We start from the raw sequence: 23,789 nt of genomic DNA, 5'->3' as shown, positions 1-23,789 counted from the left end.
CCCACTGGGGAGCCAGGCCCAGCCAATCAGAATGAGTTTTTCCTCACAAAAGGGCTTTATTACAGACAGAAATACTCCACAGTTTCATCAGCTGTCTGGGTGGCTGGTCTCAGACGATCCCGCAAGTTAAGAAGCCGGATGTGGAGGCCGTGGGGTCGCATGGTTACACGTGGTCTGCGGTTGTAAGGCCGGTTGGACGTGCTGCCAAATTCTCTAAAACGACGTTGGAGGTGGCTTATGATAGAGAAATTAACATTAAATTCTCTGGCAGCAACTCTGGTGGACATTCCTGCAGTCAGCATGCCAATTGCATTCTCCCTCAAAACTTGAGACATCTGTGGCATTGTGTTGTGTTAAAAAACTGCATATTTAGAGTGACCTTTAATTGTCCCCAGCACAAGGCGCACCTGTGTAATGATCATGCTGTTTAATCAGCTTCTTTATATACCACACCTGTCAGGTGGATGGATTATCTTGGCAAAGGAGAAATGCTCACTAACAGGGATGTAAACAAATTTGTGCACAACATTTTAGAGAAATACGGTATCGACAATTTCTGGGATCTTTTATATTTTTGTTCAGTGAAGTCATCTGTACATATGGGATATTTTCAAGGGGATGCTTCTATGCCATGTTCTCTTTTTGGTTATCATGTTATGTTTTTCAAGGTAAGGGAACAAAATGTGTTCACTTGTAATTTGGTTGAGGATTTCATTTAACGATTTCAAAGCACCACGATAAAGGATGACAAATATTGACAACAATGAACTAAGAAAAACCCTACCGCACACTCTTTATTCTTTAAATCAAATCTAATGACATTTTATTGGTCACATACACATATTTAGCAGATGCTATTGCGCGTGTAGCGAAATGCTTGTGTTCATAGCTCCAACAGTGCAATAGTTAGTCGGTTAGTTGGTGCGTTCACCTGAAATCAATTGTTTTATGTTATCACAAGTGTGGTAACATACTGTAGGCCTACCTTCAAACCCCGGGGGGCAGTGGCATTGATAGCCTCCGATGACATCCTCACAGGTGGCACCATTGACACATGGGGAACTCTTACACTCGTCCGTCTCCTGCTCACAGTAGCTCCCCTGGAACCCGAGCTCACAGCGACAAGTATAGTTGTATTGTTGGTCTAGACAGACGCCGTGCTCAGAGCAGTGGTGTCTGATACAGTTATCAACGTCCATCTCACAGTAGCTACCGCTGTATCCTCTGGGACAAAGGCAGCTGGTGACAAAGACCTCCCATTATAAGATGATATCAACAGACACAGTTCATAGATACTTTCTGACAAGTCTTAAGATGCATTAAGACTGCCTTGTAATGCATTATAGCTGTCTGTCTTAAGTGAAGTGTTACCAAAACATTTAAGAGAATTTCTAAATGGATCTTAATTTGTTTTGTTTTTTAGTTTTTTTTTCACCTTTATTTAACCAGGTAGGCCAGTTGAGAACATTCTAGCATCCTAGAGGGAATTGCAAACCAGCAATTGTTAATGGAGTTTCCAATACTTTTTTCTATTCCGTATAACCCCATTGTTGAGGTAACCATCGGAGCAGCGGTTGCCCTAAACATAGCGTATATTTTTATTGGATAGAGGACAGAGAGAAAGACAGGGAAGATGGGAGAGAGGTTTAGTGCCAGAATGAATGGCCTGTGACGGACTTGAACCCATACCGACACAGTATGTGTGTTCTCTGAAGGGAGCAGCCTTAATCAGTAGACTACCTCAGGCTACACATAGACAATACTTAAAACCAGTTACAGTGCCTTCAGAAAGGATTCAGACCCCTTGACTTATTCCACATGTTGCTGTGTTACAGCTTGAATTCAAAATGGATTAAATCAATGTTTTTCTCTCACCCATCTGCACACAATACCCCATAATGACAAAGTGAAAATATGATTTTTTGTGTTGATTTTTGCAAATTTGTTGCAATTACAAACAGAAATATCTATATATAAGGTGTCAGATTTCACATCCTGCACCTCAGATGACAGCAGAGAGTGGCATGTGAGTGCAATAATTTACTTTCAATATATTTGCTAAAATAAAGTAAAAACATGTTTTCACTTTGTCATTATGGGGTATTGTGTGTAGATGGGTAAAAAAAAAAGTAATCCATTTTGAATTCAGGCTGTAACACAACAACATGTGGAATGTTGTTGATGTTGCACAATTCACACAGCGCTCTGTACACAGAAATGTCGGTCGGAACCGGTCCAGGACTGGTCAAAGTCCACGTTTTACTAATAAACACATACAACAGCAAACACTTAGCCTTCGAAGGCTTAACGTTTTACTAATGTTAAGGGGGCGGGGTTACAGTTTTTAACTTAGTTTCCTGCAATTCTACCCATTTTACCATGGTTAATGCCGTGTTCGTATGACCTCTGAACATTATAACAACATCAATGGGTCATGACTTTTTGGAATTTCAGATTCTCCCTGTCTAGATATTATTCCTGTTAGTTGTCAAAGATTATCTTGTTTAAAAAATAAATTGCTCAATTTTCTGTTCTACATACTTTATATCTGGTTTTAGTGTTTAAAGTTTACACTGAAAATGTTTCACCAACACATTTCACAATTGTTTTATATAATATTATTTGGAGTGACGCTAAATGAATATAGGGGAAACACTGAATAGTGTATTTGAGACCTTGCCTTAGACACTCACCTGTAGTCGTCAATCTCATCTACACAAGTGGCTCCGTTTTGACACCAGTGCTGAACACAATCGTTGATGTTTAAGCGGCAGTTACGTCCTGCCCATCCAGGTGCACAGACACAGGTGTAACTGCTAGCGTTGTTCAAGACACAACGTCCTCCGTTGGCACATGGCTGTAGAGAGAAAAGAGAAAATTGTCACACACATCAATACGTATTCATTTACTCCAAAATGACATGTGAAGACATCACACCATTCACACAACAAGTGCTTATTCACTATGTAATACTGTATCTTGGGGACAATACCAAATAACTGAGGCCTTTTGCAAAGCAAATGACATCTTGTTACTTTTAAAAAGCTGGCAGAATCTTTGATATGATGTGTAGCTAGATTCAATATTGGATTCCATAGCCACGTCTCGTTCCTTCTCTCTATTCCATGGTATATGCCATTTTAATTCTCATCAAAGACAGGATATTGTTATGAGGCGTAATGTAATATAATGTATTTCTATATCTCATCGTGATCCACTCGGATGAATACAGCGGTTAGACATAACGCAGACAGTGATTTTCCATCAATACGTAGATAGTGTTTGAGTTAGACAATTTACAGCATAAAATAGATTGTGATTGCTTCGATTAAATTATCTGCAGGGACAACACTGCGTGTGTGTATGTGCGCGCGTGTGAGTTCCATGTTCATTTGTCTAACGAGACTAAAATGTCCTGATTAATGGCAACATTCCAAACCATTTTACGAGGCAACCATCATAGAGGTGTGACTAATTTGTCAATATGCTTAGCAACGGTCACCAAAATGTATAAAAAGGTTTAAAAAACAGAGGACATTGAAGATACTCCAAACTTTATGATTTTTTTAATCAATCAGATATTGACTGAATTATAGAACATAAAAGATTGTACTGATATGGACAAATAATTAATGGAGTTCAGGCATTTTGGTGGGATTTCAGGTGTTCAATTTATTGTAAAATGTAACTTTTTTCATATAATGCACTTATATATACACATTTCCTCAGTATATCAGGTAGCTTTGAAATACTTTGCGATAAAATAATGAAAATTATATGTGCCTCATTTGAATATATACACTGATGGTATTTGCATACATTCATAAATTAACATAAATGGGTAGAACTGGGCTGAAACCAGGTATTCAGGTATTCAATTTATTGTAAAATGTCACTTTTTCATATAATGCACTTATATATACACATATCCTCAGTATATCAGGTATCTTTGAAATACTTTGTGATAAAATAAAGAAAATTATATGTGCCTCATTTGAATATATACACTGAGGGTATTTGCACACATTCATAAATTAACATAAATGGGTAGAACTGGGCTGAAACCACCCAAAACTTGCTCTGTCTCTAGGCCTACCTGCGCCTTCTAGACTGCCTCATTAATTATTCAGTATTGTTGTTCTCACATTCTCTTGCATAATTAAACAATGCCAGCAGCATACCACCCTGCATACCACTGCTGGCTTGCTTCTGAAGCTAAGCAGGGTTGGTCCTGGTCAGTCCCTGGATGGGAGACCAGATGCTGCTGGAAGTGGTGTTGGAGGGCCAGTAGGAGGCACTCTTTCCTCTGGTCTAAAAAATATCCCAATACCCCAGGGCAGTGATTGGGGACGCTGCCCTGTGTAGGGTGCCATCTTTCGGATGGGACGTTAAACGGGTGTCCTGACTCTCTGAGGTCATTAAAGATCCCATGGAACTTATGGTAAGAGTAGGGGTGTTAACCCTGGTGTCCTGGCTAAATTCCCAATCTGGCCCTCAAACCATCACGGTCACCTGATAATCCCCAGTTTACAATTGGCTCATTCATCCCCCTCCTCTCCCCTGTAACTATTCCCCAGGTCGTTGCTGTAAATGAGAACGTGTTCTCAGTCAACTTACCTGATAAAATAACGGATAAATAAAATACAATTTTATTTAAAAAATAAACCCATGGGATTTAAACTCAAAATGCTTGGCTATTACACCGATCTAAACATACCTCACATTGATTGTGAGATCAGATATAATATCACTATCACCCAAGTGTTCCTTCTCGGAAGTTGCTTTCATTTCAGCGCATCTAATTAGTAAACATTCCAACTGTATTAAATTATTTAAAACATTTAATTCCACAAAACATCAAAACCCACCAACTTAAAGTTCTCTTTCTTCTCTTTCTTGTGACGTAACTGTCGAGACGGTGCGTTAAATCCCAGACAAAGAGTCAGCGTTTTTATAGATGCAACGGAAAGCCAGTGTATTCTATTGAGCATATTTCAGCCATTACCTGAGAGTTTGACAGGTCATTACAAATGTTTACGCAGTCGTTACGTTAATGAGAAAAAACGAATTGCACAAGCAAGAGTGGAAAAGAATCACCACAGTAAAATAAAAGCAATCGATTCCACGAGATGTAGGTGCCAAGTGGATTTTGTACTCCTCAAACAGGAAATATATGGCTGGAAGGTAGAGACCCTCAGGTGGGCGTGGCATGCACGTTGCTAATATGTAGCAGCAGCCTGGGATCTAATAATATTTCATACTTCTTAAATAATTTCAGCTTTGCTTTAGTCTGTATGTAGTGCCAGATGGGCGGGGTTTGGCTGTTGAGTGCCGTGGGCGGGGTGAGTCGTAGTGGCCAGATGGGCGGGGGTTTGCTGTTGTGGCCAGTGGGCTGCTGCTGTAGTGCCAGATGGGCGGGGCTTTGCTTTGCGAGTGCGGTGCTGCTGTCGAGTGCCAGATGGGCGGGGTTAACAAGCTCAATCAAGCCCAGATCCAGTATTCGAAATGATTTCAAATGGTATTTGATCCCAGAATTGTACTGTGCGCCAATTTGTTTGCTGGGGTTTGTTTGTTCAGTTGGGGGCAAATCCTAAATTCCATTTAAGACAAATGTTCAAGTAGTCATGCATTGATGTCAATTGGAGATTAAGTGAAAATGTAATTTAAATGGAAGTTAGGATTAACCCCACGTTCTGCACAAATAAAAGTGTTGTTTTACCCACTTGTATGTTCGGTGGGCACAGCAGGCGACACGTGTACTTCAGTCCATCAGGCAGATCCAGACAATGTGTGTTTCTAGGGCATGTGGTGTTGGGTAGGGTACAGGCATCTACATCCACCTCACACTTCTGGCCCAGAAACCCTGCAAGGAAGCAGCGACACAGACTCATTATCATCAACATTGAGATTAGCCGCAGAGTAAAACTCAGCTGACCAGTAAAATGAGAAGGGAACAGACTTTGCAATTTTCCCCAGACAAGAAGTACAGTACAATAGGATGAAGTGTCTGTGAGGAGAAACAAAGATTTTCTGACTGATACCATTAACTCAAACTTCTAGGGTCGGTTTCCCAGACACAGATTAAGATCCTGGATTTAAAAGCATATTCAATGGACCATTTCCATGTTTTTTTGTCTAGGACTAGGCTTAAAGGTGCAATATGCAGAAATCGCTCTGCCATTTCCTGGTTGCAAAAATTCTAATAGTTCACCTAATTTCATTGTACCATCTAAACTGCTGTGAAATATATTTTCGATAACCAAAAATATAGTATTTTGTGCTGTTTGAAAATGGTGCACAAAACCGAAAGAAAAAGTCGCAAAAATAAAACTTTAGTATGGCAGGCATAGAAATAACACAAATGGAACAGATCTACCACTTATTAGACTTGCTTTCAATGAGAATGACTGATCTATAACTTGCATTTTTATGTGAATTTGGTCAGGTCAACCAAAAAAACACATATTGCAGCTTTAATCTGGGTCCTGGAGACGGACTTATAATGTAACAAACCAGGTAGTACTTGACTGTAGACTGATTCTAAAGCCTTTTCACGACTGAGCATGGCCTGCCGGAGGCTTCCCTGATCTAAGGACAACTCGTTCAGAATAACCTGCCCCATCTCTGGTCTTAAAGATGAACACCAGATCTGCGTCCCAAATGGCACCCTATTCCCCATATAATGCACAACTTTTGACCAGAGCTCTATATGTAGGTAACAGGATGCCATTTGGGACGCATTCCATGTATTGCTATGGATGGATGATGGTGAAGTGGACACCAGGGTCGTGTTCAATTCCATTTAAATTCTGTCAATTCAGGATGTAATCAGAAATTACAATGATCTCCTTTGATTTCTTAATGAGGAAGAAATGGAATTTGGTTTTGAATTTCCGTTTCCGTCCTGAATTGACTGAATTGAAATGGAAGTGACCCTGACTCTGGTGGACGGTGTGATGGGGACAATGCTCTGATTGAAAGTGCAGCATCATCTGGCAGCCCAGCATAAACTCTGCCCTGCATGCCAGTCACACACACACACACACACACACACACACACACACACACACACACACACACACACACACACACACACACACACACACACACACACACACACACACACACACACACACACACACACACACACACACACACACACACACACCCTCTCGTCTCTAGGGTGGTACATCTCCATCAGACTGCATCAGTGAATGTAAATTCAGCCTCAGCCGGTCGAGACGAATAAACAATTACTGCAGAATCATATTAATACAGGAGTCGAATGCCCCATGAAAGGAGAGAGGATTCCATATCACAATATTGACATAATTTACCTGCAGTAATGAGCTTTGGCAATGAGCCGAGTGATTTGCTCAGCTGTCAGTCAAAGGACACTGTCCAAAAGGCACCCTATTCCCTTTATAGTGCACTACTTTTGACCAGGACCCATAGAACTGGTCAAAAGAAGTGCACTATATAGTAAATAAGGTTCCATTTGGGATGCATCCAATGGCTTGTTTGGGGCTGGGATGGATAGGTCCCTATGTTAGTGAAACTGAATGTGAGGGGGCACAACATAAATACCTGGGGGACAACTGCATTTGTAGAAGCCAACAGAGTCCAAGCATGTCCCATTGTGCAGACAGGGGTTGGAGAAACACAGGTTAATTTCTGTCTCACAGTGGGGTCCTGAAAGACAAAAGGAAGATGTAGTAGTGACTGATTACACTGTGTTTAATGAGTTTATGTAGGCATTTTTAATGAACCCGTAATGTAAATGGACTCAATGATTCAAAATTGGGATTGTAAATTCCCCCTTACAATTCTGAGGGAACATTCCAAAGTCCTGCAGTTTTATAAACAGTGCAGCACTTCATTCTTTTAATTTCTCTTTAATAATTACAAATACTGGAAAAACAGCAGGGAAAACTATTTTCAAAAGCTATTATGCCACTCAACATTAAAATGCATAAGAATCTTAAACTGTGAAATACAAAAGCCAGTGTCTCACAGTGCTCTCTCTTGTTCCAAGTCTAGTTTAAATCTAGATGGTGATTCTCACAGCGCTCTCTCGTGTTCCAAGTCTAGTTTACATCTAGATGGTGATTCTCACAGTGTTCTCTCATGATCCAAGTCTAGTTTAAATATAGATGGTGATTCTCACAGTGCTCTCTCTTCTTCAAGTCTAGTTTAAATCTAGATGGTGATTCTCACAGTGCTCTCTCGTGTTCCAAGTGTAGTTTAAATCTAGATGGTGATTCTCACAGTGTTCTCTCGTGTTCCAAGTCTAGTTTAAATCTAGATGGTGATTCTCACAGCGCTCTCTCATGTTCCAAGTCTAGTTTAAATCTAGATGGTGATTCTCACAGCGCTCTCTCTTCTTCAAGTCTAGTTTAAATCTAGATGGTGATTCTCACAGCGCTCTCTCATATTCCAAGTCTAGTTTAAATCTAGATGGTGATTCTCACAGCGCTCTCTCTTCTTCAAGTCTAGTTTAAATCTAGATGGTGATTCTCACAGTGCTCTCTCATGTTCCAAGTCTAGTTTAAATCTAGATGGTGATTCTCACAGTGCTCTCTCTTCTTCAAGTCTAGTTTAAATCTAGATGGTGATTCTCACAGTGCTCTCTCGTGTTCCAAGTGTAGTTTAAATCTAGATGGTGATTCTCACAGTGTTCTCTCGTGTTCCAAGTGTAGTTTAAATCTAGATGGTGATTCTCACAGTGCTCTCTCGTGTTCCAAGTGTAGTTTAAATCTAGATGGTGATTCTCACAGTGCTCTCTCGTGTTCCAAGTGTAGTTTAAATCTAGATGGTGATTCTCACAGCGCTCTCTCATGTTCCAAGTCTAGTTTAAATCTAGATGGTGATTCTCACAGCGCTCTCTCTTCTTCAAGTCTAGTTTAAATCTAGATGGTGATTCTCACAGTGCTCTCTCTTCTTCAAGTCTAGTTTAAATCTAGATGGTGATTCTCACAGCGCTCTCTCTTCTTCAAGTCTAGTTTAAATCTAGCTCGGATATAACCTTCCTACGTAATGCATCTAGATGGTGATTTAATCGTTCACGGTGATTTAGTCGTTAAGCTCCTACCATACAGGGGATTCCTCTCAGATGTGACTGGGAAGTGATTTATCATAAACATTCGTTCATCAATAACGGCAAATCCAGTACATGTAGTAAAAGCCCCTCTTGAAAGAGTCCAACTCAGGATATGTCCCATATGACTCCCTATATAGTGCACTACTTTTGACCAGAGCCCTATGGGATCCCCTATGGGCCCTGGTCAAAATAAGTGCACTATCAAGGGAATTGGGTGCCATTTGCGACAAAGCCTCAGTCTACTATACAGCAGACCTACTGTGATTAATATCACAATGTTCTTTCTGTAGGTCATTATATATATATATAAATGCCACATTGTGCAGCTACAAATTGTACAAATCCTTCCCAACAGCGATGTGCAAAGATATGTCAGAAAAAAATTATTATATGTATTGTACAGGTAGTATTCTCAACGGGTGGGGGGGTAATTCTTCATGGAGGATGGAAGATGAAACATGACCCAAGAAATAACCGACATAAATATTTGTTTACTGCAAAGGAACTCGCCATCCGATTATTAAGTAATGCATTTCAGTGTGTGCATTTCTTTTTTTTTACCATGGGAGACAGAATGCATATTCCAGACTGACCGAAAACAGAGAAATAATTCTACCAACAACTAAGTCAACTCTCTGCTGCTCTTCATTCTTTTTGTCATAAACAGAGCAGAAGACACATTTCTGATGTAACAGTTGGACAAATAAAGTTGTATTGTACAACACATTGCCCCAAAACGTCTGTAGCCTTCAATAGAGCCACACGGAATAGAACCAAGAATGTTACAGTACAGTCCAGCTGCCTTAGCTGACAGTGCAGCAGTAACCTAGCCTGAGTGGCAGTCTGCTTGTCATCCATAAGGAGGTGGAGAGAGAGCAGAAACAGGCTGGCTCCCAGGCTAAAACCCACAGAGGAAGAAGAATGAGTCTCTTGGGGTGATGATGATGAATGTGAGTCGGTCAGGTAAACTGGTCTTTGAAAGGTCAGGTAAACTGGTTATTGAAAGGTAAGGTAAACTGGTTATTGAAAGGTCAGGTAAACTGGTTATTGAAAGGTCAGGTAAACTGGTTATTGAAAGGTCAAGTTGAAAGGTCAAGTAAACGGGTCATTGAAAGGTCAGGTAAACTAGTCATTGAAAGGTCAGGTTGAAAGGTCAAGTCAACTGGTCATTGAAAGGTCACAGTGAGAGGGTTGCTGATATAGAAGCCAGGATATAACCTGGGGATGAGTCTCAAATGGCTCTGGTCCCTATATAGTTCACTACTGTTGACAGATAAAAGCAGAAAGTGATGCCCCCTGAGATGAAGGAACATAACGGTAAAACGGGAATATAATTGGACATGGAAGTAAAGGCAGGTCGTTCAGGTCAAGTAGAGAGAAATGTGCAGAGTAGTATCAGAAGGAAATATGTGCTCCTACGAACGTATCAGTCTGTCTGTCTTGTACTGTTAATATTATGTCATTTGGATTAGGAATGGGCACGGTTATTTGAATATTCAAATATCCGAACGGACGTTAGTATTCAAACATTGCGCAGGTCTATTTTATCCAGAAAAAGCATATTTTTAATTCAATTATCCTTGTGACATAGTTACATAGAAATTATATACCATGACATTTGAAAGTCTTAATTTATTAAAACAAACTTTGAATGTAGTTTTTATGATGGTGTGTTGAGCTACCACTGCACATTTAGTCCTCCAGTCATCCCTGACAAGGGTATGCTATTAACCCCTCTTTAAATAGAGATTACAGACACACCTAACGGAGGACCTGACACAGATCAACGCTAAACACTCATCAGAAAAAATTATTTATACTATTCTAATAGTGAAATATTTTTCCATTTCCATTCCTAATATGAATAACAATAGTATGTTGTGTTAGGCTATGTTATGTCCCATATAAATCTTGGTTAACCCAGAACTAAAATCTAATGTAATGTTTACTTAGTCTGTCCACGAGAGATGTCAGTATATAATGAACAAAAATATGAACTAAAAATGTAAAGTGTTGGTCCCATGTTTCATGAGCTGAAATAAAAGATCCCAGAAATGTTCTATATTAATTAAAAGCTTATTTCTCGAAAATGTTGTGAACAAATTGGTTTATTCCCTGTTAGTGAGCATTTCTCCCTTGCCAAGATATTTCATCCACCTGACATGTGTGGCATATCAAGAAGCTGATTAAACAGCATGATCATTACACAGGTGCACCTTGAGCTTGGGACAATAAAATGCCACTCCAAAATGTGCATTCTTCAAACAACACAATGCCACAGATGTCTCAAGTTTTGAGGGACTGCAGGAATATCCACCAGAGCTGTTGCCAGATAATTTAATTTTCAATTCTCTACCATAAGCCGCCTCCAACGTAATTTTAGAGAATTTGTCAGTACATCTAACCAGCCTCACAACCGCAGACCACGTGTAACCACTTCAGCCCAGGACCTCCACATCCGGCTTCTTCACCTACAGGATCGTCTGAGACCAGCCACCCGACCAGCTGATGAAACTGAGGAGTATTTCTGTCTGTAATAGAGCCCTTTTGTGGGGTAAAACTAATTCTGATTGGCAGGTCCTGGCTCCCCAGTGGGTGGGCCTGGCTCCCAAGTGGGTGGGCCGATGCCCTCCTAGGCCCACCCATGGCTGTGCCCCTGCCCAGTCATGTGAAACCCATAGATTAGGACGTAATGAATTTATTTAAATTGACTGATTTCGTTTTTATTTGATTTATTTTGTCCTTATATGAAATGTAACTCAGTACATTCGTTGAAACTGTTGCATGTTGTGTTTATATTTTTGTTCAGTATAGAACAAATCAATCTTTAATTTTTTATTTAACCTTTATTTAACTAGGCAAGTCAGTTAAGAACAAATTCTTATTTACAATGACGGTCTACACCGGCCAAACCCGGACGACGCTGGGCCAATTGTGCGCCGCCCTGTGGGACTCCCAATCACGGCCAGATGTGATACAGCCTGGATCTCTCTCAGTAAGCATGGTAATGTTCCCCTGAATATTTCCAAAATTCCCATTATGAGCATTTACCTAGTTAAGTAAATAATCCTGAAAACCACCTCAAAATGTATTCATGAAATATCATAAATACCTTCGATACTGAAACACGAAGGTCATGTAGCAAACCATGAACCGTCAATGAGGAATAAACTGGGAAATGGTTCAGGGTGAATGTTTGTGATTACTTCATTGTTATACATTGGGATTAATTTCCCTTTTCTAAAGCTCCAGGTTAGGTGAAGTGGATAACGATGTGTGCGTCGCAGATGAAATATGCAATGGAAACCAATTAAGATAGGATTATATATCTTTCTGCAGAGCAAACTTAATTACTAATGTACCATGAACTTTATACATTAGCGTAGGAACGCTCATAGAAAAGCATGCACGTAAAGGATATTGAGATGAATGAGAGAAAGACGCATTAACCAGATCTGGGTTCAAATAGTATTCAACATATTAAATATTGCTTTAGCCTGCCTGGAGTGGGAGTGCCTGTTATGCAGGGTTTTGGTTTGCACTTTTGAGACTTTCCTGTTGGTTCCATCACAGCGGGCAAGCCCAATCAAGCACAGATACAGTATTTTAAATTATGTTGAATAGTATTTGAACCCAGACAATTGCATTAAGAACTGAGATTAGTGTGTGTGTGTGTGTGTGTGTTCGTACGTGCATCCATGTGGATCACAGCTCTTCATTGACGCATCATGGCGAGAGAGAGCACAGCAAGGTTCAATGTGTTCCAAAATGGCACCCTATTCCCTATATAGTGCACTACTTTTGACTAGAGTCCTATGAGCCCTGGTCAAAAGTAGTGCACTATAAAGGGAATGTGGTGCCATTTGGGACAAACATCAAAACTCAGATCTCCAGCACCATGTAGCCAGCTCATAAAATACCCAGAGAGGACTTGGCTGGTGTCAGTAATTGGCTCATATACTGCAGTTCTTGGGCACCGTCCAAGGCCGAAGCAACACACTATGCAAACCTTTGCAAAAATGATAAAATAATGATAAATTGTGTTTTCAGAAAGACCACCGCCAAAGAAGCCCTCTACTTAATGTTTCATTTCTTACTGTACTGAATGGGTCGACAACAGGCGGCCCGCGGGACAAAACCAGTGTAATGAAGGTATGAAATGATTGCTATTTTCAAATACAATCTCTTTTTGGGCTTAGTTGTGGTCAATTTGCAGTGTACAAATGATTAGGAGGTTGATGAAGGCAAAGCACAAATTTAGATTTCCTACATTATTATTATATTTATTTTATTCTAGCACTTAAACGTTTTAATCTATAAAACACAAAACCAACTTTAAAACACAGATTAATTGAAAAAAGATTTGTGATAGCATTTATACGTTTTGTACTAAAACAATATATTAATGAGTTCCCAATGCATTTCAATGGCAAAAAAAAGGTCCATAGACTTGAATGGTAAAACAATTGAAGATTCTAGAATCTAGACCCATCTCCTCTTTCACCGTTTAAGCAATCAACCCCAAACCAACGTTGAGAAGTTCAGACTGCCCCTACTTAGATTGCCTGTCTAGCGATTTTTTATACTATGTACAGTATACTTTCTGAACTATAACGATTTTAAATGTGCGTAAAATAACATGAATGAGAACCATAGGTATACAGAAGTAGCTTTTTAAAATAGTTCTGCTCCTTGGCCAGTTACGCTTCATGACCAACTTCAAAACATTAATCTTCAAACTCTTTATCAACTATAACTACACTGAACAAAAATATAAACACAACATGCAACAATTTCAAAGATTTTACTGAGTTACTGTTCATATAATGTTCACAAAATTGACATCAGAAAACCGCTCGCCCACACAGCGCCATACACGCTGTCTGCCATCTGCCCGGTACAGATGAAGCCAGGATTCATCCGTGAAGAGCACATTTCTCCAGCCAGTGGCCACAGAAGGTGAGCATTTGCCCACTGAAGTTGGTTACGTCGCCGAACAGATGAGCTTCCCTGAGACGCTTTCTGACAGTTTGTGCAGAAATTCTTCAATTGTGCAAACCCACAGTTTCATCAGCTGTCTAGGTGGCTGGCTGGTCTCAGACGATCGATCCCGCAGGTGATAAAGTCGGATGTGGAGTTCCTGGGCTGGCGTGGTAACACGTGGTCTGCAGTTGTGAGGCTGGTTGGGCGTACTCCCAAATTCTCTAAAACAACAAAGCTTATGGTAGAGAAATCAACATTAAATTCTCTGGCAACAGCTCTGGTGGACATTGCTGCAGTCAGCATGCCAATTGCACGCTTCCTCAAAACGGCACAGTTTAGAGTGGCCTTTTATTGTCCCCAGAACAACGTGCACCTGTGCAATGATCATGCTATTTAATCAGCTTCTTGATATGCCACACCTGTCTGCTGGATGGATTATCTTGGCAAAGGAGAAATGCTCAATAACAGGGATGTAAACAAATTTGTGTAAAATATTTTAGAGAAATAAGCTTTTCGTGAGTACGGAACATTTCTGGGATCTTTTATTTCAGTTCATTGTCACAAGCATGACGCTGGAGAGACGAAGCAGGTACGGGGAGTCAAACATTTAATATAAAACGGACATGGAACGAGACAGGAACAGCGTCAGCAAACGAGTAATAAAGACAAAAATCAATTAATGCAGCAGCAGGGAACAGAGCGAGGGAACTTGACAAATATAGGGGAGGAAATAAACAGGTGATGAATGAGTCCAGGTGAGTCCAATATCGCTGATGCGCGTGACGAGGGAAGACAGGTGTGCGTAATAGATGGCAGGAGTGCGTGATGTAGGGCAGCCTTGCGCCCTCAAGCGCCGGGGGGGGGACACACACTCATGAAACGTGGGACCAACACTTGTTGCGTTTATATTTGTGTTCATTGTATGTACACATTTGCATAAATGTGCATAAAATTCTAATTCTTAAAAACTTTTATCAACTGTATTTGCATAAACCACATTTGCATAAAATAACTCAACAACAGTAACTCTTGAACCGTTCAAGCTAGAGATGCCAAACCAATTTCACATGTTCAGGCTATCCTATACATTAAATCATCATTCACAAGCTAGAAAGCACACCACATTTTCTTCAGGAAATTTACTTTTCTAGTTATAATAATTTTTCGGCCCCAGAACAATTTGCTCCAACAAAAATCGTCCCGTGGCTGAATCTAGTTACCTACCCCTGCTGTACTGTACGTTTTCCTGAAGCATGTGGCCGGCCTTACGTCATTACAATCAGATAATCTGGTTGTAAACTGGTTGAAATGTCATAACAACTACATGATCTGTTTGTAATGATGTAATTTCAACCAGTTGCCTGCTAGGTCTACTCTTTCAGCCAGAGTTAATTTGATGCCTTTTTGGTTTGTCTTTGGAGATTCTACCATAGCTCCAGTTTTCCTTCCTGTATACCATTGGAGAGACACACAGGTTTACAACAGGCACGTACGTACGTGTCTGTCTGCCTGTCTGCAGTAGAGCACTGGCCTGTGATGTACTAAAACGTGAGCACTGGAACAACGAAAGGGGGCATTTTACTACGGCCATTTTACATTTATTGTCTGCTTTCTTTGCTTAGAGGTACGGTATGCATCGGTAGAGATGTGTTTTATTCAAGATAATAGTGCAGTACTACCGGAGACATCACAAGCCACTAAATCTACCTTTTATGAGGAAACAGGAGGCGGGCAGAATATAAACATTCAGAGTAAGTAAATAAAGAAAGGGTTGGTGGCAAGCACGTGAAGTTGTCTAATAAAATCTAAGCTCTAACATTGATGATATATGAACACTGATAACCACAACCACTTTGGTTCGGTGATTGAAGCAGTGGTACAACCATCTACTGTATACTGTGGGCAGAGAGAGAGAGAAAGAAACATGATATTCAATCCTTTAGTAACCCTAAAATGTGTATATTTAAAAAACGTCTTTAGTCATCCTAACATGTATATCTTTTAAAACCTCCTTTAGCTAACCTGAAATGGAATTATCTTAAATCCTCTTTGGAATTCCTATTAGATGTTTTAAAGCAATTAACACTAATATTCTCCTGCTCCTTGATTTTAAATTATGATTGCTTCCACTTGGAGAAGAACCTAGCAGTTCGTCAGACAGTCTGTTGTTTCAGAGGGCCATATAAAAAGAGACAGGATATGGAGCGGAGATTAGCTTCTTTAAATCCACAAGACTGAATTACTGGTGTTCTGGGACTCCTTGGCTTTTCAATAGCTGTGTGATTTCAATTAGGAGACTCTGATTGGAAATATAACAAGGCAGGGGGAAAGATACGGACAACAAAAGGCATGGTCTGCGTCCCAAATGGCACCACATTCCCTTTATAGTGTACTACTTTTGACCAGGACCCATAGGGCTCTGATCAAAAGTAGTGCACTATATAGGGAATAGAGTGCCATTTGAGACATATGCCCTATCTCGGAGGAATCTGCCCTTCTAAAGTTTCATAGTGTCTCTTCAGCATGTCGCCGGACATTTTTTGGCAGATTACAATCAGGTGCTTGGCATTTTGTGATGGCCTTTTGGACAGCACCTTGTCTGCCTGCCTGGAAAAAGAAAATAAACCCTTGATATGCGTCTGGGGGAAAAACTATAAAGCCATGCAAGGTGAGAAATGCCTCCAATGTCTGTACAGTTTCCGTAAGATAAAGGGTAACACTTCATACGAAGGGTACCTACATAGGGACTTCATGACACATTCATAACCCATTCATAACCCGTATATCTGCAGTACATGAGCATTTCATAAATGCTTATACCACCGGCCGCAAGTTCATATTTTTCTAGTCTGAATAAAAACTTAAATATCAGGGGCTTGAGCAATGCACTCAGAAATGTTTGATCTACTCCAGACAGACTGGTCCTGAGGGGCTTCGAGACGGCTTCTGAAATTAAACGGGCCTTCTGAAAGTCCACCCGCTTCAACGCTTCATAATTCCACATCGAAAAAGGGATCCCTGGATGCCTAGGGCTGTGTCCCAAATTGCAGCCTTTTCCCTGCATAGTGCATTACTTATGACCAGAAGGAGCCCTATTGGTCAAAAGTAGTTCCCTAAATAGGAAATAGGGTTCCACTTGGCATGGACGCCTCGGAGTGAAGGGTTCCATCAGTCACTGAGGTGCTGCCACATTGTGAGAGACAATTTTCCATCAGCGAAGTGGCAACAGATATTTGAGCCTGGCGCAGCACAAAAAAACCCTAGCTCATGTAATGCTACGTAAGGACTTATCGGAGTGACAGCTGTGAGTGTGTCAGCTAAGATGGGGACTGAGGTTCTGCTGACAGGATTGAGAGGGACCAAAGACCAAAGACATGAAATGAAGAGAGCCACTTGTTTCTTCTGAGGGGTTGTGGTTTGGTTTAGGCTGTTGTATGTATGATGGAGAACTAGATATTTGAATTGAATTACATTTTTCGGGTTCCAAATTAAACATATATCGAGAAGATGTGCATTTTTCAACACCAGAGGAAAACACATGAAAGTTATAATCTAAAGACTTGTTTACTAGTGGTCCTCGAAAACTCTTTTCAACAGAGTCTAAAATATTTGGAATTTGGTTAATGGACCCAGAAATGAAGTGTGTGTGATGAATAAAACTAATTTAAAAATAACTTTTCATGGCATCCAGCTTTTTGTACAGGTTTAGAATAAACAAGGAGCATCATTAACTATCAAATGACATGAGTCTAAAATTGTATTGAAATATTTCTGTAAAGTTAATTACTTTTTTGGTCGAACCCAAGGATTGCACTTCTGGACTTAAATTATATATATTTTTTTAAGTATCTGTTTCAATTTTATCATATCTAAGAGAACCTATATTTGTTAATGTTTTTCCTTTAGGGTAGATAGAAGTGGTTAAATTACTCCAATAGCTGCTGCTTATAGTATGGATGTATTAGCCAATATCTTGTTGCTTTCCTTGGTAGGCAGGTTCAACGAAGAAATGTCCTGCAACCTCCGTCTGCCTTTCATATTTTAGACAAAATAACGCAAACTATGGAATAATCCACTTGGAGAGGCATTGTGAAAAGATGAGCAATGGGAATGACACGCCTTATAACGGGAATGACACGCCTTATAACGGGAATGACACGCCTTATAACGGGAATGACACGCCTTAGGGCAACAATATTAATTTGGGAAGAACAGAGGAGGAAGAAACACTATATTAAACGTGTGATAGGATACAGCAGATCCAAACACATGAGGAGAAACACTGTATTAAACGTGTGATAGGATACTGCAGATCCAAACACATGAGGAGAAACACTGTATTAAACGTGTGATAGGATACAGCAGATCCAAACACATGAGGAGATACACTGTATTAAACGTGTGATAGGATACTGCAGATCCAAACACATGAGGAGATTCACTGTATTAAACGTGTGATAGGATACTGCAGTTCCAAACACATGAGATACACTGTATTAAACGTGTGATAGGATACTGCAGATCCAAACACATGAGGAGAAACACTGTATTAAACGTGTGATAGGATACTGCAGATCCAAACACATGAGATACACTGTATTAAACGTGTGATAGGATACTGCAGATCCAAACACATGAGGAGATACACTGTATTAAACGTGTGATAGGATACTGCAGATCTAAGACCAGTAGTATCCAATATGCACTTCAATGTACAAACGTTTCTCTTAAAACTGCAAAATAACTTCATATTTAAAGTTATATGTAGTGATCAATACTCTGAAAATAGTGCATCCTTATACAGTACCAAATTATTTTCCAAAACAAACACTACAGTAAAATGACTTTTACATAAAACTCTGAAGAAGTGTATAATCTGTATCTCTCAACCTACCAAGGAAGTTGCAGTGAAAACAACCAAACATTAACCAGCAGTAACCAGCAGGTAGCCTAGTGGTTAGAGCGTTGGGCCAGTAACCAGCAGGTAGCCTAGTGGTTAGAGCGTTGGGCCAGTAACCAAAAGGTTGCTGGATCGAATCCACATCTGTCGGTCTGCCACTGCATGTTGATTAAGGCAGCCCCCCGCACCTCTCTGATTCAGAGGGGTTGGGTTAAAGGCAGAAGACACATTTCAGTTGTACAACTGACTAGGAACCCCCCTTCGCTTTCCCTTACCTGTGTAACCAGGGCTACAGATACATCTGTACTGTGGGGGAGCCGTAGGTTGATTTGTGGTGATGCAGGTGGCCCCATTCATACAGCTGTCTGGGTAGATCAGGCAGGCGTTCCCTCCATACTGACAGAACTCCCCTATCCATCCAGGAGCACAGAGACACTGTGAGGAAGAGATGAACCAGTAATCATTGATCTGCAGACAAACACAATCACCAATCTGGTCTTGTAAATCCATACTAACCAGGTCTGTTATTGGACTACATCCTGTATACTCCTACTGCAGTGGTATGCATCGCATATTTTACTGCCAATTATAAAGGTAAATTTTTTGGAGTAATGTACATCCTACACAACATAAGGTCATGCAGGTTACCAATAGACAGCAATAGTAATGTTGTCTTTTTGTAGGCACAAATGGAGGCTAACTCCGCACCAGTTCGTTGGCCAAAGCCTCTGGGGGAAATAATGGGGTTTTGGAGGATTTTTTGATCAACTCTGAAAATAAGGTCTGTGGTAAACACAGGCTTAGGAGATCCTATACGTTTTGTTCTATGAAATAATCTTCATCAGCTAACGTACCTGTGGAACTTTAAGTATTTATAAGCACATAAAGGCTTCATAACTCATAAAGGTCATGTTAACTGACTGATATTATCTCATAGAACAAAACATAGAAGTTCTCCTAAGCCTGTGTTAACCTCAGACCTTATTTTTGGGGTTGACCCCAAAACGCCATTCTTTCCCACATAGGAATGGCTGAAGTTTCCTTTCCGTTTTTAAGACTTAACTGGCGATCTCTATGCATCTACACTAAGGCAACTTCCTGATGAGATCCATACCAGGGAAACCTCCAATGGCATTGAGTTGACCGGTTCACGTTGTGCATCTCAACACTAATTTAACTAAAGTTTCAATAATCAGCAGATCCAAGTGCTGATGGGTAGCGTACGCTCTCTCTGTTCTTACTAATTAGAAGGTTTAATTTGGTTCTACGACGAGAACGCCAGTACCTCTTCAGTCTACACTGAATAAAGAGGGCAACTTCAGGACACAGTCAGCGCATCTAATGGACAACAGCCCAAATTGACCTGACAAACGACCTCATCATTTTCCCCAGGGGGTAGCAGATCAAGAAATTGCAAAGGAGACGGCTCATTACGCCAGACTAGTGTCAATGTCTTGATTATGACTGACACTGATTGGAGCAAGAGAAATCCACACACAGCAACACAGGCAGCTTTAAACAGTCCTGCAGCGCAGAGTCAGAAGCAAATGGCACCCTATTCCCTAAATAGTGCACTATTTTTGACCAGAGCCCATACACTACATAGGGAAAAGGGAATAGGGAATAGGGTGCCATTTCAGATGCAGCCCCAGAGCCTTCTGAATGATCTGAAGCAACAGACCAGGACTGATGGGGGATAATTAGGAGCTAAGGGCCATGGGCATTACAGCCTGGATTCAGGTGCCTTGCGATGCAGGATTATGATGAAGTGGGCACTTTTAGGTGGGTATTTTATGGTTGTGAAATGGTTTTATGGCTTCAGAAGACGTCATAGAATCCCATTTAAACCGACGGCTCTCTCATTAGCATCATATTCTCATTTGCTCAATGTTTTTATTTTAATTAGACATTTTCTGCAAACAAATAGTAATGTATAAGCAATGTAGTAGTCAGATAGAATAAATGCTCAATCATCTATATCATGACAAAGACCAAGCAGATTTTATTGAATGTCCTTTACTTTAAATGAGACTAGAGTATAATCCATGGGATAGATTCAGAAAACAGATGTCTGTAACATTTAGGAAGTGTGATGCATAGATATACTTTAATACCTATGATCAACAATGTTCATGTCCATGGACAACCCCTAATCACCACCCATAGGAAACCTGGAATCATGTTATGATTTTTGTTTTGGAGATTTAAATATCTATATTTTGTGCTACATGATTTATTTACTTTGTTTTCTTGCCACTGTTTCAATATCGTTTTGCTGTCACATTAAATTTCAGCTGTACACTTTGAATAATGTGCCAAGCAGCCCATTTTATCGACCTGTTTATAAGAATATTTACATTTGATAGTAAATAGTTAAACCCCACATTGACAACTTGGCGTTGACGATATGATAAAATATAAATAGATACAATATTTTGTGAAGGTTTAACCTTTTATCATCATATCTAGAACTTAACACTATAATACATTAAATAAACAAATATTGACATACAATTATCAATACATAGCAATCTACTATCTCAAATGTAAATATTCTTAGAAACAAGTCGATAAAATGGGCTGCATGGCACATTATTCAAAGTGTACAGCTGAAATTGAATGCGACAGCAAAACGATATTGAAACAGTGGCAAGAAAACAAAGTAAATAAATCATGTAGCACAAAATATAGAAATGAAAAGTGAGAAACTGATAGCTTCTAAATATGTAATCAATAAATAAAGATGAGTGTTAAAGGGATAGTGCGCGATTTTGGCAATGAAGGAAGTTTGAGGTTGTTTTACGAGCCATTGCTAACTAGTGTTAGCGCAGTGACTGGAAATGGCTCGCAAAACTACCTCCAACTGCCTTTAAACTGCACACAGACAAAAATAATGGAATCCACGAGTTCACCTGACTCTGGGTAAAAAAGGCTTCATTGCCAAAATCTTGCACTATTCCTTTAACGGCTACCAATGGCCTGTCGTTTTATAACCCAACATTGGCATACCATAGTGGTGTTCATCGGTTGTTCGTGTTATGAAAACAAAATAACTCCCGAATGTGCATTAACCTGAAGCGAGGTACAAGGTGCCCCTATACTAGACATACTAAATCACTACACAAAACATGCCACTTGTTTTGAACATGGAGTGGAGAGGACGAGGCCAAAATGGCCAAAAGTAGTGCACTATATAGGTACTAGGGAGCCATTTGGAACGCAGGCAGGTCTATACACTAATGGTTACTGTAGTCTATTGTAAAACATTCCTAATAGCCCCAGGGTGTGTTTTCTCTGATGTGTAGAGGGCAGAACACTCCCCTGTCCAAGCATCCCACTAATAAACTATGGCTCATCATATCAAACCTTTTTTTTTGTTGCCTTGCCCACATTTCATTAGGCCTCAACTATTGGCTGACTTACATTATATCCACCAATTACGCTGAGGCACAGTCCCTGGTGCAGACAGTTGACACTGAGCAGACTGCAGTAGTCTATTATCTCTTCACAGCTCTTCCCGGAAAACCCTGGCAGGCACCTGCAGAGGAGAGGGGAGCAACTGGTTGTCAGACGTATCAATAACACCTGGCATGATATGTAGACCAGACCTCTGATAATAAAAGGAAAGAGGAGGAGAGCAACTGGCTGTCAGACGTATCAATATCAATAACACCTGGCATGATATATAGACCAGACCTCTGATAATAATAATGACAGAGGAGGAGAGCAACTGGCTGTCAGACATATCAATAACACCTGGCATGATATGTAGACCAGACCTCTGATAATAATAATGACAGAGGAGGAGATGCAGACAAGACGATCATGGTGTGGTAGAGCTGAAAAACAAAGTCAAACACTCATCTCTCCTCGGTGTGGATTTATTTGACCAATGTTTCTGCCAAAGAGCCTTTATCAGGGTAGGATATAACATAACATGTGTAAGCTATAACATCCTTTACCAGGGTAGGATATAACATAACATGTGTAAGCATACCCATAAGATGATGCAGCCACCTCCATTCTGGAAAATATGAAGAGTGATACTCAGTGAGGTCTTGTGTTGGATTTGCCCCAAACATAACGCTTTGTATTTACAACAAAAGGTGAATTTCTTTGCCGCAGTATTACTTCAGTGCCTTGTTGCAAACAGGATGCATGTTGAATATTTGTATTCTGTACAGGCTTCCTTCTTTTCACTCTGTCATTTAGGTTAGTAGTGTGGAGTAACTACAATTTTTTATTTTACCTTTATTTAACTAGGCAAGTCAGTTAATTAAGAACAAATTCTTATTTTCAATGACAGCCTAGGAACAGTGGGTTAACTTCCTTGTTCAGGGGCAGAACGACAGATTTTTACCTTGTCAGCTCGGGGATTCGATCTTACAACCTTTCGGTTACTGGCCCAACACTTTAACCACTAGGCTACCTAGTGCTGTATGTTTTTGATCCATCCTCAGTTTTCTCATATCACAACCATTAAGCTCTGTAACTGTTTTAAAATCACCATTGGCCTCACGGTGAAATCACCATGGGTGGTTTCCTTCCTCCCTGGCAACCGAGTTACAAAGGACACCTGTATCTTTGTAGTGACTGGGTGTATTGAAACACCATCCAAAGTGTTATTAATAAATTCACCATGTTCTAAGGGATATTCAATGTCTGCTTTTTTGCAAACAAAGCGAGTTCATGCAACTTATTATGTGACTTGTAAGCTTACTTTTACTCCTCAACTTAGTTAGGCTTGCCTTAACAAAATGGTTGAATTCTTATTTCAGCTTTCCATTTTAAATTAATTTGTAAACA

The 23,789-nt window shown here is 40.1% G+C and overlaps 1 protein-coding gene across 1 annotated transcript in view; it reads right to left on the bottom strand.

Annotated features, from left to right (window-relative positions):
- The window catches only part of eys (eyes shut homolog), a 506,958-nt gene that overhangs the window by 449,142 nt on the left and 34,027 nt on the right, over nucleotides 1-23,789 (bottom strand). The window contains exons 5-10 of the mRNA XM_071394489.1: nucleotides 22,407-22,521; nucleotides 19,259-19,418; nucleotides 7,588-7,692; nucleotides 5,724-5,863; nucleotides 2,694-2,857; nucleotides 986-1,239 (exon numbers count right to left, since the gene is read on the bottom strand). Coding sequence (XP_071250590.1) covers nucleotides 986-1,239; nucleotides 2,694-2,857; nucleotides 5,724-5,863; nucleotides 7,588-7,692; nucleotides 19,259-19,418; nucleotides 22,407-22,521 — 938 coding nt within the window. The remainder of the gene's footprint in view (nucleotides 1-985; nucleotides 1,240-2,693; nucleotides 2,858-5,723; nucleotides 5,864-7,587; nucleotides 7,693-19,258; nucleotides 19,419-22,406; nucleotides 22,522-23,789) is intronic.

Source organism: Salvelinus alpinus, chromosome 3 (assembly GCF_045679555.1).
Source record: "Salvelinus alpinus chromosome 3, SLU_Salpinus.1, whole genome shotgun sequence".
Taxonomy (NCBI): Eukaryota; Metazoa; Chordata; class Actinopteri; order Salmoniformes; family Salmonidae; genus Salvelinus; species Salvelinus alpinus.
This window is presented reverse-complemented; position numbering and strand designations above follow the sequence as displayed.